The 16,162-nt window shown below is 41.7% G+C and overlaps 1 protein-coding gene and 2 pseudogenes across 10 annotated transcripts in view; 2 read left to right on the plus strand and 1 right to left on the minus strand.

The window, feature by feature from the left end:
• Window positions 1-16,162, plus strand: part of TJP2 (tight junction protein 2) — a 132,653-nt gene that overhangs the window by 88,660 nt on the left and 27,831 nt on the right. For all 10 annotated transcript variants that reach the window (XM_036856080.1, XM_036856082.1, XM_036856081.1 and 7 more), the window contains 5 exons: window positions 591-644; window positions 3,398-3,522; window positions 4,688-4,790; window positions 10,333-10,915; window positions 15,379-15,482. In XM_036856080.1, coding sequence (XP_036711975.1) covers window positions 600-644; window positions 3,398-3,522; window positions 4,688-4,790; window positions 10,333-10,915; window positions 15,379-15,482 — 960 coding nt within the window. In that variant the 5' untranslated portion in view covers window positions 591-599. The remainder of the gene's footprint in view (window positions 1-590; window positions 645-3,397; window positions 3,523-4,687; window positions 4,791-10,332; window positions 10,916-15,378; window positions 15,483-16,162) is intronic.
• On the plus strand, window positions 5,369-7,899 carry LOC118896906 (annotated as a pseudogene).
• Window positions 8,562-9,760, minus strand: LOC118897171 (annotated as a pseudogene).

The following is a 16,162-nucleotide window of genomic DNA, read 5'->3' on the forward strand; positions in this document are numbered from 1 at the left end:
GCCTCCCCCCGCCCCTCCCCACACACACAAAAATGCATGAAACTTGCCTAGGAGGTCACCTTTGACCTGAGGAAGGGGGATTTTTTTTTTTTTTTAAAGAATGAAAATATATCTGTTTGCAACTCTAGATAAGGGCTTTTATCATGACAGTGTTTTGGAGTGGTGATAATAAAAAAGCTTAACACTTAATATTCCATTCGTTCTTTTTTTTTTTTCTTTTTGGCCGTGCCGCACGGCATGTGGGATCTTAGTTCCCTGAGGAGGGCTCGAACCCACAGCCCCTGCATTGGATGCACAGAGTCTTAACCACTGGACTGCCAGAGAAGTCCCTAATATTTCATTCTTTTTAGGGTACATCTCTCCCTATGTATTTCACTAATTTTCTAGTATTGTTAAGTTTGCCATTTCATTCAAGGGGAGTATATTTGAAAATATAATAGGTAGTATAATGTTCCTAAAAAATATCCACTCTTTGGTGTATAGAATGTGTGAGCTGGCCTTTCTATGGAGACATTTTGAATTATAGCTTTATTTCTAACATTGAAATGTTTGTGTTTTTAATCAAATTGGTTTTGATTGTTCTAAAACAGGCCCCAGGCATGGAGGAGTTGATATGGGAACAGTACACTGTGACCCTACAGAAGGTGAGTACTACACATGTCATATCTGCTACAGTCTGTTCTTCAGTTTACAGATCATGGATCTTTTTTTTTTTTAATTGAAGTATAGTTGATTTACAATGTTTCAGGTATACAGCAAAGCGATTCATTAAAGACATACACACACACACACACACACACACACGCAAACACTTTTTCAGATTCCTTTCCATTATAGGTTACTACAAGATATTGAATACAGTTCCCTGTGCTGTTCAGTAGGACCTTTATCTGTTTTATATACAGTTGTGTGTATCTGTTAATCCCAAATTCCTAATTTATCCCTCCCTCCCCTTTCCCCTTTGGTAACCATAAGTTTATTTTCTATGTCTGTGTGTCTGTTTCAAGTTTGTAAATAAGTGCATTTGTATCATTTTTAGATTCCACATATAAGTGGTATCGTATGATATTTGTCTTTCTCTGTCTGACTTACTTCATTTAGTGTGATAATCTCCAGGTCCATCCATGTAGCTGCAAATGGCATTATTTCATTCTTTTTTATGGCTGAGTAATATTCCATTGTGTGTGTATACCACAACAGATCATGGATCTTATTTATTTTTATGCAAACACAGTTATTGCATTAACAAGGATTTGCATGTTGTTATTTTTTTGGCTAAGGTCTGTATAATATAGAAAATTATGGAGGTTAATTAATGTATTCACCTGTCTCCAGATAGAATAGTTTATGAAAAAAGAGAGGAAAGGAAGGGAGGAATGGAAATAATCTGTTCTGTTTAAGGACGTTGAGGTAGCGTCTACAACTTTTGTAATTTTAATTATAGCATTTATAACTTATTCCCTCAGTGAGTTTTAAGTCCAAACTAAAAAAAAGATTTTTTAATTAAAAAAAAAAAGTTTTTTGGCTGCGCCACATGCATGAGGGGTCTTAGTTCCCTGACCAGGGAATGAACCCGTGCCCCTGCAGTGGAAGCTCGGAGTCCTAACCACTGGACCGCCGGGGAGTTCCCCAAACTAAATTTTAAAACGTTAGTTTAGCACTCAGGAGACACGGGTTGTAGTCTTTGTCCCACTCCTGATTATATTAATAGGTGCTGAATTAATCAGATTTTAAACAACAGCCCCCTCCCCACAGTGGGGTTGAAAGTAGAAGTAAGATCACATGTAAGTGTATTTTACTTAATTTTTAAAGGTATTTCACAGGTATTGCCCCTCTTGATTAAATTAAGTAATATAAAGAGCTTCTAGTACTTGGAGTCCAGCACATAATCACTGCTTAATAAATGTTAGCTCTGTTCCTTTTTATTCTGACAGCAGAGTTTGAGGTGGGCATGATAGGTGCTAGCCCCGCTCGAAACAAGCGCAGCCACCAAGCGTTTGTAAGTGACTTGCGTGCGGCTCGAGCTAGACATGCACTCATGATCCCAAAGGCTTATTCCATCAAACTGCCTTGGTCAGCATCTAGCTTTTCCTGGGCCCTGCATGGCTCTTTCTCCACTCTGAGTCTCTCCAGTCTCTGTCACCTCTTAGATGGATTGTAAGTTCCTCAAAGGGAGAGTTTTCCTTTGACCGTCACAACCATGAACTTCAACCCTTGACTTCAGTGCAAATTTGGTTCTTGAATAAATGTCTATTAAATCTATCCAGGTAGAAAAACACAGATTGGTGCTCAAGTGCTGAAACTTCTGGAGCAGTAATCATGGTTTCTTCAGTTGAGAGGCTTCCCCCTTTAGGTCTTATTTTTCACGTCTTGTCATCTTCTGACTCTTCTCTCTGCCCTTCCACCACATACCACTTGCGTTTGGACCCCGAATTGGCAAAGGTGAGAAACATTTTTGGCCTGGTATAGAGGATGGAGCTCTTTCTGTGTAAAACCAGGTACCAGGGGATAGCGCTGCCAAATTCAAAGCCGTGCAATTAATGAACAACAAGCCAGCTTGTCTGTGTTGCTAACTGTTTGTTATCGATTGCCACAGTGGGCCCCACGTGGGAACTTATCTTGAGGTGAGGGTTCTTTCATTCTCTGAGAAGATTTTTACGAAATGAAACCCGTATTTAGTGTGATAGTCACGTACATGCCCCTGTGATCTGGATGAAATCCGGGAGCTTAGCTTTTTTAAACACTGAAATGAACTGGGATTCTGTATTATTTGGGTTCACTGTTACACATTTCTCTATTAATCTTGAATCTAATTAATCTGTATTTCCGTCTTATATGCATGTAGAAAAGAATTTAATGCTTTGCTCTCTCATGAGATCTCAAAACTAAGTTCGTCTTTGGATTTTATCTTTAAAATCCATTTCCTTCTTTTTGACCCTATATGAAAGTGAAACCACTAGCTCCCCTAACTTGGAAGTTAAAGGTATTCTTTAAAAATATGGTTTTAGCATAGATTCAGCTGTGACCAGCCCATCTGGCTCAGGCCTGGATATGAGAACAGGTGTGATTGGTGAATCCAATAACACATCCTTATTTGGACAGAAGATGTAATTTCCCATCCCCTGCCAGCTTCTACTGATAACTCCAGTCTGTGCTATCAATCTTGTCCAGCTTTCACAAGGCTGCTTCTTTTAGATAAGGAATTTCCCTTTATAAACCTGTCAGCTAACCATGATGACGCTGTATTCTGTTTCTCACTTGTTTCTCTAAGCCTTCTGTTCCTGAGCTGTCTCTGGTTATTGGTTTGACCTTTATTTTATCGACTGCTTGTAATAAATCCTGAAAACCACTTATAGAAGGATTTTATTTTAATTTTTCTCTTAACCCCAATGAACAGGATTCCAAGAGAGGATTTGGAATTGCAGTGTCCGGAGGCAGAGACAACCCACACTTTGAAAATGGGGAGACATCAATCGTCATTTCTGACGTGCTCCCGGGTGGGCCCGCCGATGGGCTGCTTCAGTGAGTGTCCTAACTCCCTGCCCCCAACCCCTGCCAGCCCACTGGTTGGCCCTAGACAGGGGCCTTTGAGTGGTGTGCACTTTTAAAATTCAAAAAGAAAAGGAATATTTATATATGGATATTGAAAAGTCTTCAGGCAGTAATGGAGACCATAACACACCATGTTTTAACAATCCCCAAACCTTTGGGAACACCCAGACTTTGAATAGAGGAAAGCAATAATTTCCACAGGAAGATGGTTACAACTATCTATCGTAACTATCATTCCTGGGTTTAGGAATCATTTGTGAACATGGAGTGTAAGTAAAATTGGCATGCTCTTTTTTTCCCCTAATGCCTACCCACACTGTCTATATTTATTTTCATTTTTATTCATTAAGAGTGAGGATAATCTGCTTAATGATTATCTAATTTGTAAGAGGGATGTAGAAATTGGGAAAATTTACCAAATGGAAACCCAGGTTTTCCAACTGCCAGGCTTCTGGTCTGAAGAGAAAATGCCATTGGAAAAGATGCATGTCTGAGTCCCCTTAGGATAATTTCTCAGGGCAGAATCTAAAGTTAATTACACAGCTGCCTTGGCCACATGGCTCCAAAATTTAGCTTCTCTTGGCATTTCATCTCAATGGTCCTCTCCAAGTGAGTATTCTTTCATACAGAGAGCATGGTAGAATTTTTACATGATTTTTTTGGATGAGACAAAGTAAGAGTTAGGGTTCTGTGACCTCAAAATTTCTTTAAGCATCTGAGGCGAGCTCTTGATTTCATCCCCTCTAAAACACAAGTGAATATCAACCTCCTTTGGGGAGGTCTGTAGACTTGAAGCGTACCGTGTACCATGGGTAAGGAGGCCCTGACACACAAGTTCCATTTGTGCTCCAACCTCGCTGCCGTCCAGTGCCTCCTGGAGGGACCCCGTGGGTTTGGGTCCTTCTCCCCAGGTGGTTTCCAGGAGACACTGTCCAAAGTGGGCTGAGTGGCTCCTGGGTTCCTTCCTCAGAAGAGCTCAGACCAAGTTGATGGATTAAGCCTCAGGAGTCATTAGACACTGAGCCCTTTAATAAGCATTTTGGGTCAATCTGCCACTTTTATTTGTTCCTAAATAAATGATTCAGAGGGACGAGATGGGAGTTTTTCACATTCCGTTTTTCTGTTTTATTTGCAGAGAAAATGACAGGGTGGTCATGGTTAACGGCACCCCCATGGAAGACGTGCTCCATTCATTTGCTGTTCAGCAGCTGAGGAAAAGTGGGAAGATCGCTGCCATTGTACGTTCTGGGTTTGTTTTCAGCTCACCTCGGTAGGACTTTGTTTTTATGCCCAGAAGAAAATTACTACTTGCTCTTCAGCCCTATCTAGGGACCACTATTTCCATATCCTCAGTACTTTGGGAGGGTGATGTTAAGGGTGATGTAAAGATGTATGTGAGTGATCCCTCCCTGCCTTCTCTTCATCCTACTCGTAACTTAAGACCAGTGCTTCTCTTGTCTGAGTGAATTTGCCTTGAGCCAGGTTAAACAATTATTCCCTAAGAGAATTAACTAGATTGAGAACAATGGTAAAACAGCATTAATTTAGAGACTAAATTATGAGCTCAGAAACTCATTTGTAAAGGCCCTCATAGGATCTGTTCTATCTTCATAAACTCCTGTTTCTTAGGAGATACTGGCAATCTGTACCATTCACTCATTTATTAGCTCACTCAGTCATTCAGCAAACATTGGTTGAAAATCAAGTTGGCCCTGAAGCAGGTCTGAGATGCAAGGAGTGTTCACTCCAGTGGGGCAGGTGGACACACACTAAGTGAGAATTGGAACACAGTGTGTTAGGGGCAGTGCTGGGGGAGATGCATCAGGTGTGTGGTATTTGACTTTTTTTTCAACTTTATATTATGAAAATTTTCAAACAAAAAAGAAAAGTTCAAAGATTAGTATAATCAACACATATATCTTCTACAATGTTAATATTCTGCCATATTCACTTGATTTTTCTCTATGTATGTATATAAAGACATACATATTTTTAGTGAACCGTTTGAGGGGAAGTTGCAGACATGACAGTTTAATCCTTCTTACTTCTCAAGTCTCCTAAATAAGGACATTCGTCTACATAATTATACTACTATTATCCTATTTAAGAGAAGTAGCTACAGGCTGTATGGCAGGGCTAATGGCGGTCTCTGGGAGGGCTCACGCCAGTGAGTACGTCCCAGAACTGCAGCTGCCAGTGTCCTTGTCCCCATGGTGGGCCTCAGCTGCCCGCCGCCTCTGCAGGAGACCCTCCAACACTAGCAGGCAAATGAAGATAAGACATTGTCAGCCAACCTAAAACACCTTTCCTTGGGAATTTTGGTCTTTCAGACTACCAGTTTGGTTCGAACAATGTGTTATTCTGGGACTTTAAAAGAGGAGGGGCCTCATTATCTATCATCTACAGCTGTGGCTGTTGCTGAACTTTTGAAGACAATGGCCTGCATTTTATTAGTCTACAAAGACAGCAAATGTAGTCTAAGAGCACTGAATTGAATACTACATGGTGAAATTCTTAACAAACCTATGGAAGCGCTTAAACTTGCTATTCCATCAGGGATATATACTCTTCAGAATAATTTACTCTATGTGGCACTGTCAAATCTAGATGCAGCTACTTATCAGGTCACATATCAGTTGAAAATTCTTACAACTGCATTATTTTCTGTGTCGATGCTTAGTAAAAAAATTAGGTGTGTACCAGTGGCTCTCCCTAGTAATTTTGATGACAGGAGTTGCTTTTGTACAGTGGCCCTCAGATTCTCAAGCGCTTAATTCTTTTTTTTTTTAATTTTTTATAAATTTATTTATTTATTTATTTTTGGCTGCGTCGGGTCTTCATTGCTGCACGCGGGCTTTCTCTGGTTGCGGCGAGCGGGGGCTTCTCTTTGTTGTGGCATGCGGACTTCTTATCTCGGTGGCTTCTCTTGTTGTGGAGCACGGGCTCTAGGCACACGGGCTTCGGTAGTTGTGGCTCGCGGGCTCAGTAGTCGTGGCTCGCGGGCTCTAGAGCGCAGGCTCAGTAGGTGTGGCGCACGGGCTTAGTTGCTCCGTGGCATGTGGGATCTTCCTGGACCAGGGCTCGAACCCGCATCCCCTGCATTGGCAGGTGGATTCTTAACCACTGAGCCGCCATCGAAGCCCCACAAGTGCTTAATTCTAAGGAACTTTCACCTGGCTCACAATTCGTAGGCCTCATGGCAGTTCGCACAGCATGTTTTTCAAGTGGCTTTGCTCGGTTTTACTTTGAGAAAATCTTAAAAGAAACCAAACAATCAGTGTGGATAAGAAACATTCAACTTGGTTTCTTTGGGCGTGTATTTGGATTAATGGGTGTATATGTTTATGATGGAGAACTGGAATCAAAGAATGGATTTTTTCAGGGGTATAACCGGCTGACCTGGATAGTTGTTGTTCTTCAGGCACTGGGAGGCCTTGTAATAGCTGCTGTTATTAAGTGTGCGGATAACATTTTAAAAGGATTTACAACCTCTTTGTGCATAATATTATCAACACTGATATCTTATTTTTGACTACAAGATTTCGTACCAACCAGTGTCTTTTCCCTTGGAGCCATCCTTGTAATAAGAGCTACTTTCCTATATGGTTATCCCAAACATGCAGGAAATCCCACGAAAGCATAGTGGTAATACTATCTTTATCTGGTTTTTCACATTGGTGCACTGGGGATCTTGACATTAATCCTGAACAGAGGACTTCTACAGAGTCTAAGAAAAAATCATCATGCTGAATCTGATTATAATGTTCAAATGGTTTGAAAATATAAAAGTTTAAGGATAAAATATATGTATATGTAACAAAATGCCCATTGCATCTAGAAATCAAAATTTGAAAGTATTTCCAGGGATTAGAATAATTTTCAGAGGAAACTTGAAATCTGAGTTTAAAAAGATTTTATGTTTTTGATTGCTGCAGAAATAACCTATGCACTCTTTGCATGAGCACACAACAAATGTCAGACATCAATTTTGCAAATTAGATATATTTAATCTTATTAAATGTTTTTTATCTTACTCTTTCTGTACAGATATATCAAATAACATGGATATTCAAAGTTTGAAAATTATAATTACCTATAATTTTGCACATATAAAGCTGTGAAGAAATAGAAGTATGATTTGAAAAACATTTTCATGTATCTCAGATTTTTATAGTTATACTGAAGATTACTAAACAAAGGATTGCTATATGTTGCAAATGTTCAAATGCATAAAAATTGATAAAGTAACATTCTGGGTCTGATTTGTCAGAAGACAATTCATATTTAAATTTAATGTAAAGAAATATACACATCTATTTCTCCATCTACATTTTAAGATCTTTTAGTGCTCCAAAACTGCTGGAAGCAATCCAGTTGTTCCTGTGCTAGATAGTAGCCAGTGACTTTTACACTAATGGAGTTTTGTCCTTAATCTCTTAATTGTATTTCTTTTCTGTAAATCAGATAAATCCTTGTTATTACTTTAAAATTAAAAAAAGTAATAATAACTCTACAATATCATTTAATATACAGTCCATACCCTAAGATGACTTTGGTAGATTATTTTTCTTCCCCATCCAGGATCCAATCAAAGTTCACTCATCATATTTGGTCCTAATCACTTCAGTCCATTTTAATCTTTTTTTTTTTTTTAAAGAGACAGCCTTTATTTTAAGGATTTTTACATTGAAGACTTCAAAAAGTGGTAGGTTTGTAGAACTTATTGACCTATATTTAAAAGGAACTGTTGGCAAAGATTCGCCAGAAATAATCTGAACAAGCGGGAAAATACAGTTAATGCTACTGAAATCTACTAAAGTAATTCCAGGACATATGGTTTATCCAACATAACAATACCTCTAAATGCTGTCACTGATATGAAACTGACTGCTTCTTTTCTAAACACACAGTGGTATAATTAACAATATTCAATCACTTCTGTTCTTTCCTGAATATATAAAAATTAAAATATCAATTAAAAAACTAATATATTCTTGTCTTTAAATGTTTCTTACAGATACAATTTCAATATTTTCATTCAATAGTGGTGTGGTTTAAGAGATTTTTCATTCACAAGTCAAACAACAATCCACCCAAAGGGAACTGATAGTCTATAGGCTCATAGTGCAAATAAAGAGTTCAGGAATGCAGCAAGTGACCTTTCTAAAATACAAAACAGATAAAATTCTTAGAAGATACATGCAATAAGCTCTACTAAGCAGCTGGCCACAGAACTAGAACATTTGATAATTTTCCTGGTGATTTCAATGGGACTCCAGATGTTTCCAAACTCAACTTGAACTCTCATCTTAGGCTTTGTACTTTGCTTTTCCAGTTTCACTAATGACACAAACATGATTCAAATCCCTGAAGTATTTATTGTAGTCAAGGGCATATCCTACAACAAACTTGTCTGGAATTTCAAATCCAGCAAAGTCTGGTCTATATCCAGCACTTCAAGGGGTCCTTTTCACCAGCAAGCTTGAAGCCTTGACCATCTTTGGATTATGCTGCTTGACTAAGGAAAGCAAGGTTTGCCTTGTTTTGCCAGTGTCAATTATATCTTCAACAATCAAGACATTCTTCCCAGTTAAAGTTGAGAGATCATCTCCACCAATTACTTTCTTTTTAACATTTTTATTGGAGTATAATTGCTTTACAATGGTGTGTTAGTTTCTGCTGTATAACAAAGTGAATCAGCTATACGTATACATATATCCCCGTATCTCCTCCCTCTTGCGTCTCCCTCCCTTCCACCCTCCCTACCCCACCCCTCTAGGTGGTCACAAAGCAGCGAGCTGATCTCCCTGTACTTTGCGGCTGCTTCCCACTAGCTACCGGTTTTACATTTTCCACCAATTACTTTTACGTCACCTGTTGACTGGTCATTACAGTAGCTCTTCAGTCTGATAAAATCTACAGTCATAGGTGTAGATCTATCACTATTTCTGTTCAGTGCTTTGATGTAATCCAGCAGGTCAGCAAAGAATTTATAGCCCCCCTTGAGCACACAGAGGGCCACGATGTGATGGCCTCCCATCTCCTTCATCACATCTCGAGCCAGCCGTTCGGTCCTGTCCATAATTAGTCCATGAAGAAGAAACACCTTTTCCAAATCCTCAGCATAATGATTAGGTCTACAGAATAAATCTAGGTCATAACTTGGTGCATCATCACTCATCACGACTCTGGGGCTGCGGGTCGCCATAGCGGAGCCGACTGGTGCGCGGGCCGAGGGCAGTCTGGGGAGGAAAAGCCGGGGGCGGGGCCGAACAGAAGGCGGAGGCGCAGGCGCGGGAGGCTGCGCGGCGCGGGAAAGCAGAGTGGTCCGCCCGAGCGCTCTTCGCCGCCGAGGCTCAGAGCCCAGGCGCCGGTCCATTTTAATCTTAAAGGATCCCTCTTTTACCTCCTCTCTCCCCTTACCTGCCCCCCCCCCTTTGAATGACATTGACTTTTGGATGAACCTACGCAGTTGTATACAGAATGGCTCACTTTCTGGATTTTCATTTTTGTAACTTAATGATTTAAAGCCCTTTGGTGCTTTTCACACTTTGAGTAGAAGCAGATTTTGGAGGCACTGTGCTGAGAGTGTTATACTCATTGTCTTATTTTATCCTTGACCCCCTGAGGGGTCCTCGTTTTCCAGATGAGGACCCTGAGGCTTAGCGACTGGGTGGGGACACAAGAGTTTTACTGGAAGGAGAACCCGGGCTCTTAACCACTGCATTCTCTATGTTTGGTTGTGATTGTCTTGCGTCCCCACTGTTTGTTTTGTGACAGGTGGTCAAGAGGCCCCGGAAGGTCCAGCTGGCCCCGCCGCAGGGCAGCCCTCCCGTCCACGGGCACGACCGGGCTTTCGAGCTGCTGGACGAGTTTGATGGCAGAAGCGCGCGCAGCGGGTACAGCGAGAGGAGCCGGCCCAGCAGCCGCGGAGGGCGCAGCCGCAGCTGGGAGGACAGCCCGGAGAGGGGTCGTCCCCACGACCGGGGGCACAGCCGGGAGCGGGACCGCAGCCGCGGCCGGAGCCTGGAGCGGGGCCTGGACCACGACGACAGCTACTACGTGCGAGCCCGAGAGCGCAGCCGTGGCCGCAGCCTCGAGCGGGGCCTGGACCACGGCGACGATGACTACCGGCGAGCCCGGCAGAGCAGCCGCGGCCGGAGCATTGACCGGACCTACGATCGCGCCTACAGCCCGGAGGGGGAGTATGGTCGCAGGGCCCAGCCCGATGCCCGGTACGGGGCGTCCCGGAGCCACAGCCGCGAGCACCTCCACTCCCGCAGCCCCAGCCCAGAGCCACAGGGGCGGCTGGACTCGGACAGGCCCATCGGGGTCCTTCTGATGAAAAGCAAAGCCAATGAAGGTAGTCATGCTTGATGAAGAAAAAGCACTCTAATAGCTAACTCTTACGTGGTACCTGCTATGTGCCAAGCACTGACCTAATAAATGCTTTGCACAGATTATCTCATTTTGTCCTCACCACCACCCCCTGTGGGAGTTAGTCATATCTTCATTTTATAGACAAGGAAACTAGAGGCACAGAAAAGTTCATTGACTTGCACAAAGTTGTATCATCAGTGGCTGAGCCAGGTGGTGGAAATCTGGCTTTAAACTGATAGGCCAGTGGTTCTCAGAGCAGCATAAATATCACCTGGGCACTTATTAGAAATGTAGATTCTCAGGCTCCTGACCAGCCCCCACTGAATCAGAAGCACTGGGGTGGCCCCTGGAGTCTCTGTGTTAACAAGCTCTCTTGGTGAACCCAGTGCAGCTTAAACTGACGAAACCACAGTAGGGGACAATACTCCAGCTAATCTTGATTGAGTTTTTGCTCTATGCCAGGGCCCTCTGTGGAATAAATACTTTCTTATTTAATCCTCACCAGAAGCCTTTGTGGTAGGTAGGAGACTTCATTCCTGTTTTACAGGTGGGTATAGCAAGGTGCAGAGAGGTTTTTGGTGTGTCCACAGATCAGGCAGGCTCTGGCCCAGGCTGCCCGTCCCATGTTGCATGCCTGGAGCACTTGCATACGCTTAAGCACATCCAGATTCACTAAACCCCTGTGTGGCAGCTGGACAGGCGAGTTGCACTTGCAGTTCAGGTGAGGCTTCTGAAACTCAGAGATGGGAGGTGACTTGCCCACATCTTGAAGCTGGTAAGTAAGTGGTGGAGTTGGAGCTCAAACTTCATCTCTTGGAAATAGATGGTAGGAAACAAGTAGGTGAATGAACAGGGATTTAGAGCCCCATGTTGAGCTATTCCTTGCATTGATTCTTGGCTTCCAACTTTTTGAATTCCTGGTAACATATCTTTTATCTCAGCTTGTTCTCTAATTGTCCTCCTTCCAAGAGGAAAAAAGATGAAGAGTACCCAAGAGTGCAAAGTGAAAGACCTCTTGCTCTTTAGGTTGGGAATTTGCATTTTAAAGAGCCTATCAGATGAGAGGGTTTGTTTTCTTTAGTTCTTCTAGAGGAGCATAAGGAGTTGAGTTATACAATTGGGTACCTATTGAAAGGCCATTGAGGTAACTGCAAGGATGCAAATAATGGGATACCTGGAGCCCAGGTCCAGAAAATAAAGATGAAAGTTGAGATTGTACTATCTCTGAGGAATGTGCATCTTGGGAGATTTAAGAATTCTAGAAAATCTTTATAACCATGGATAATGACATATTAATTCATCAACCCCCAAGAATTGCAGAGTAAAAACCATTCTGCTTCCAGATTGTGGACTGTAGAGAAGTTTTGAGAAAGATAACTTGACACAAGGCCTCCTTCACAGAGGTCTGATGCATGTCCTGTAGGACTTGCACCCAGATTCTTGAGTTCCCCACTGCAGTGCTTTTCAGTATTTTCCTCCTCCTCTTTCTCCTCTTCCCCTTCTTCCTCTTTCTCCTTCTCTTCCCCCTCCTCCTCCTGCCACAGAAAGAACCACATCTTGCAAATAATCGTGGAGGAACCAATATGTGAAAAACTTGGCCAAGTGTTTCATGGAACGGTACTCACTCTGTGTGATGATTTTTGAGAGGTTCTGTTACATTAAATTAAAAAATACTGGTCACAACTCACTAAATTGATTTCAAGACTCACTCATGAGTTGTGACCCACAATTAAAAGGATGTTTGTCCTAAGAAACTGCCCACATCATGCCTGGTCTTAGTAATACTATTAAGGAACAAAGAGGACTCATGCCCCTTTGCTGATACGACATTTTACGGCTTCTGGGCCATTTTGCTTTTTAAACTTAGAATTCAGTGTTTGCTTGTTTGTTTTTTCCAAAGTTATACTTTCTATAAGATTTTTTAAGCCACCTTTTGCTAAGATGACACAGTAGTTTAGCTATCACTGGCTAGAGTTGCATAAGAATTAATCTTTAAAAATATCTGGCTATAGGCAAAACCTACATTTGATTAAGAAAAATAGGATCCATTCACATGGCCAACTTTTACATGTTTCATGGGCATCAGATAGCCTTGCTGGTAAAAGTCTTAGAAGCTGGCCAACTGACTTTTTTTCCTCATTTGAGAGGTGCCCACAAACATACCAATAGCAACCTATTTGCAATTTTACAGTAAGAGTGCAGTTTTTAAGAGGATGGAGGAATTGTTGACACGTGAGAAAGAAGTCATTGCTCAAGTTTGTCTCAGCCTTCTGTCCTGGGCTGTGAGGCTGTTTAACCTGTAAGGAATTGCCATCCCTGAAGAAAATGCTGTCTGTCTTACCTTTATTCTTTCTTGAGTATCAGCTCCCTAAAGGGTAGGGGTGGACCTTAACAGCTTTAATCCTTGTGGTAAGATCTGAATCTAACTTACTATAAGTCACTTAAAACTTATCTTTAAATCTACTTCTAAGTGGCAGAAAGTTACTTTATTTTGAACTGATAAGTTTTTTTTTTATTGGAGTATACTTGCTTTACAATGTTGTGTTAGTTTCTGCCGCACAGCGCCATGAATCAGCCGTATGCATACACACATCCCCTCCCTCTTGGACCTCCCTCCCCCCCCCCACCATTCCACCCAACTAGGCCATCACAGAGCACCAAGCTGAGCTCCCTGTGCTGTACAGCAGGTTCCTACTAGCTATCTGTTTTACACATTGGAGTGTATTTAAGTCAAACGTGATCTCCCAATTCATCCCACCCTCCCCTTCCCCCACTGTGTACACACATCCGTTCTCTACGTCTGCCTTTCTATTCCTGCCCTGCAAATAGGTTCATCCGTACCATTTTTCTAGATTCCACAAATATGCGTTAATATACGATACTTATTTTTCTGTTTCTGACTTCTCTGAGTCCATAACAATAATAATAAAATTTGAATGTGCCTCTTTTAAAACCTGCTAGGTTTAGGTAGCTTCCTAAAATAACCAAAATTCATCCGTAAAGTGTGTATTTTTACAAGTTTAATAAGTAAAATCAGGATAGTCTGAATAGTATTTAAAATATTTTAAAATATACATACTTAGTAAATACAGTGGTTTTTCTTTTTTTTTTTTTTTTTAATTAATTTATTTATTTATATTTTTGGCTGTGTTTGGTCCTCGTTTCTGTGCGAGGGCTTTCTCCAGTTGCGGCGAGCGGGGGCCACTCTTCATCGCGATGCGCGGGCCTCTCACCATCGCGGCCTCTCTTGTTGCGGAGCACAGGCTCCAGACGCGCAGGCTCAGTAGTTGTGGCTCACGGGCCTAGTTGCTCCGCGGCATGTGGGATCTTCCCAGACCAGGGCTCGAACCCGTGTCCCCTGCATTGGCAGGCAGATTCTCAACCACTGCGCCACCAGGGAAGCCCCTACAGTGGTTTTTCTTGAGAGCAATGCAAAGTCCATAAATCCCCAGAGCTATGCCAGTTTTAGTTGAATACTTTATTTGTTGCTTTGCTGGCTTATTTACCCCTTTTCTTCACACAGTGACATTTTTTCAGTGCCAAATCCCACACAACCTAAATTGTTACAGATAGAGGGTTTGCTATTTGTGGTACCTTCCTGTAGGCAACTGTATTGTCAGTAGAACATGCCTGTTAAGATGTACTGAATTGTTTTTTTTTTCTCCCCAACATTTTATTTTGAAAAGTGTTAATTTTGTGGCAGATAACTCAAATAGCCTTCACCTAGTTTTACCAATTGTTAACATTTTGCCACATTTGTTTTCTTTCTCCTTTTTTTCCCTTTCTCCCTCCCCCATCTTCCTCCCCTACTGCATCTCTCTGTCTCTAAATGGTGTTTTGGAACCACTTGAAGGTAAATTGCAGGCAACATGACCCTTTACCCCTAAATATTTCAACAGGTAGCTCCCAAGGATAAAAACATTGCCCTTCATAACCATAATGCCATTATCACTCTTAAGAAAGTTAGCATTAATATACCTTTTTTTTTTTTTTTTTTTTTTTTAAAGAAATTCACGTTCTTTTATTTATTTATTTATGACTGTGTTGAGTCTTCGTTTCTGTGCGAGGGCTTTCTCTAGTTGCGGCAAGTGGGGACCATATACCTTTTAATATATTATAGTGCAGTTCATTTTGAAGTTGCTCCAAAATAATGTAATCCACCCCTACCCCCCACCTCTACCCCATGTTGGATTGAGGATCTAGTGAAGTTTCATGCAGTGCATTTGGTTTTTGTGTCTCTTTGAATCTAGAACAGTCCCTCTGCCTCCTTTTCTTTTTTTTTTTAATGACATCGACTGTTTTGACAAGTGAAGGCCAGTGGGCTTATAGACTGTCTCACATGCAAAATTAATTTTTCATACATATTTTTAAATTATCCTAAAAGCCAGCCTTAGTTTTCTGAACACGTTGATGAAATATGTGTTTGTTTGTGTGTTTGTCTTCTAGAGTATGGTCTCCGGCTCGGGAGTCAGATCTTCATAAAGGAAATGACCGGAACAGGTCTAGCATCTAAAGATGGCAACCTGCATGAAGGAGACATAATTCTCAAGGTGGGTGGAAAAGGGCAGAGAACAGCTGGGTTCATGCTCAGCTTCCTAGTCTGTATTTCCGCGTTCAAGTGCCAACTCAGTGAAACTTTGTTGAGATAGGAGTCAATAATAAGACAAAGCCAGGAAGAGCAGCAGAGAGATCATTTTTATTAGGAAAACCAGACTTGGAGATTTGTAATAGTGTAGTGTCAGTTTAAAAAAAAAAAATCTTGGGGGTTCCCTGGTGCAGTGGTTAAGAATCCGCCTGCCAATGCAGGGGACATGGGTTCGAGCCCTGGTCTGGGAAGATCCCACATGCCGCAGAGCAACTAAGCCCATGCGCCACAACTACTGAGTCTGCGCTCTAGAGCCCGCAAGCCACAACTACTGAAGCCCGCATGCCTAGAGCCCATGCTCTGCAACAAGAGAAGCCACCGCAATGAGAAGCCCGCGTACCACAACGAAGACCCAACACAGCCAAAAATAAAATAAATTAAATAAAAATAAATTTAAAATAAATTTTTAAAAAAATCTCAACAAAGTCTTTCTTCTTCCCTATTTATTAAAAGTTTAAGCTCCTGTTCTCTAAACGAAGGAAAGATGAGAGGGCAAGTTGGTGGTATATGAATGCTGAATATTTAATAGTTTTTGTAAACCTCTCTAGTCAGGAAACATGTTCCAGTAGTAAACCAAACCATCGT

The sequence above is a fragment of the Balaenoptera musculus genome, chromosome 6 (assembly GCF_009873245.2).
Source record: "Balaenoptera musculus isolate JJ_BM4_2016_0621 chromosome 6, mBalMus1.pri.v3, whole genome shotgun sequence".
In the NCBI taxonomy this organism is placed as follows: domain Eukaryota; kingdom Metazoa; phylum Chordata; class Mammalia; order Artiodactyla; family Balaenopteridae; genus Balaenoptera; species Balaenoptera musculus.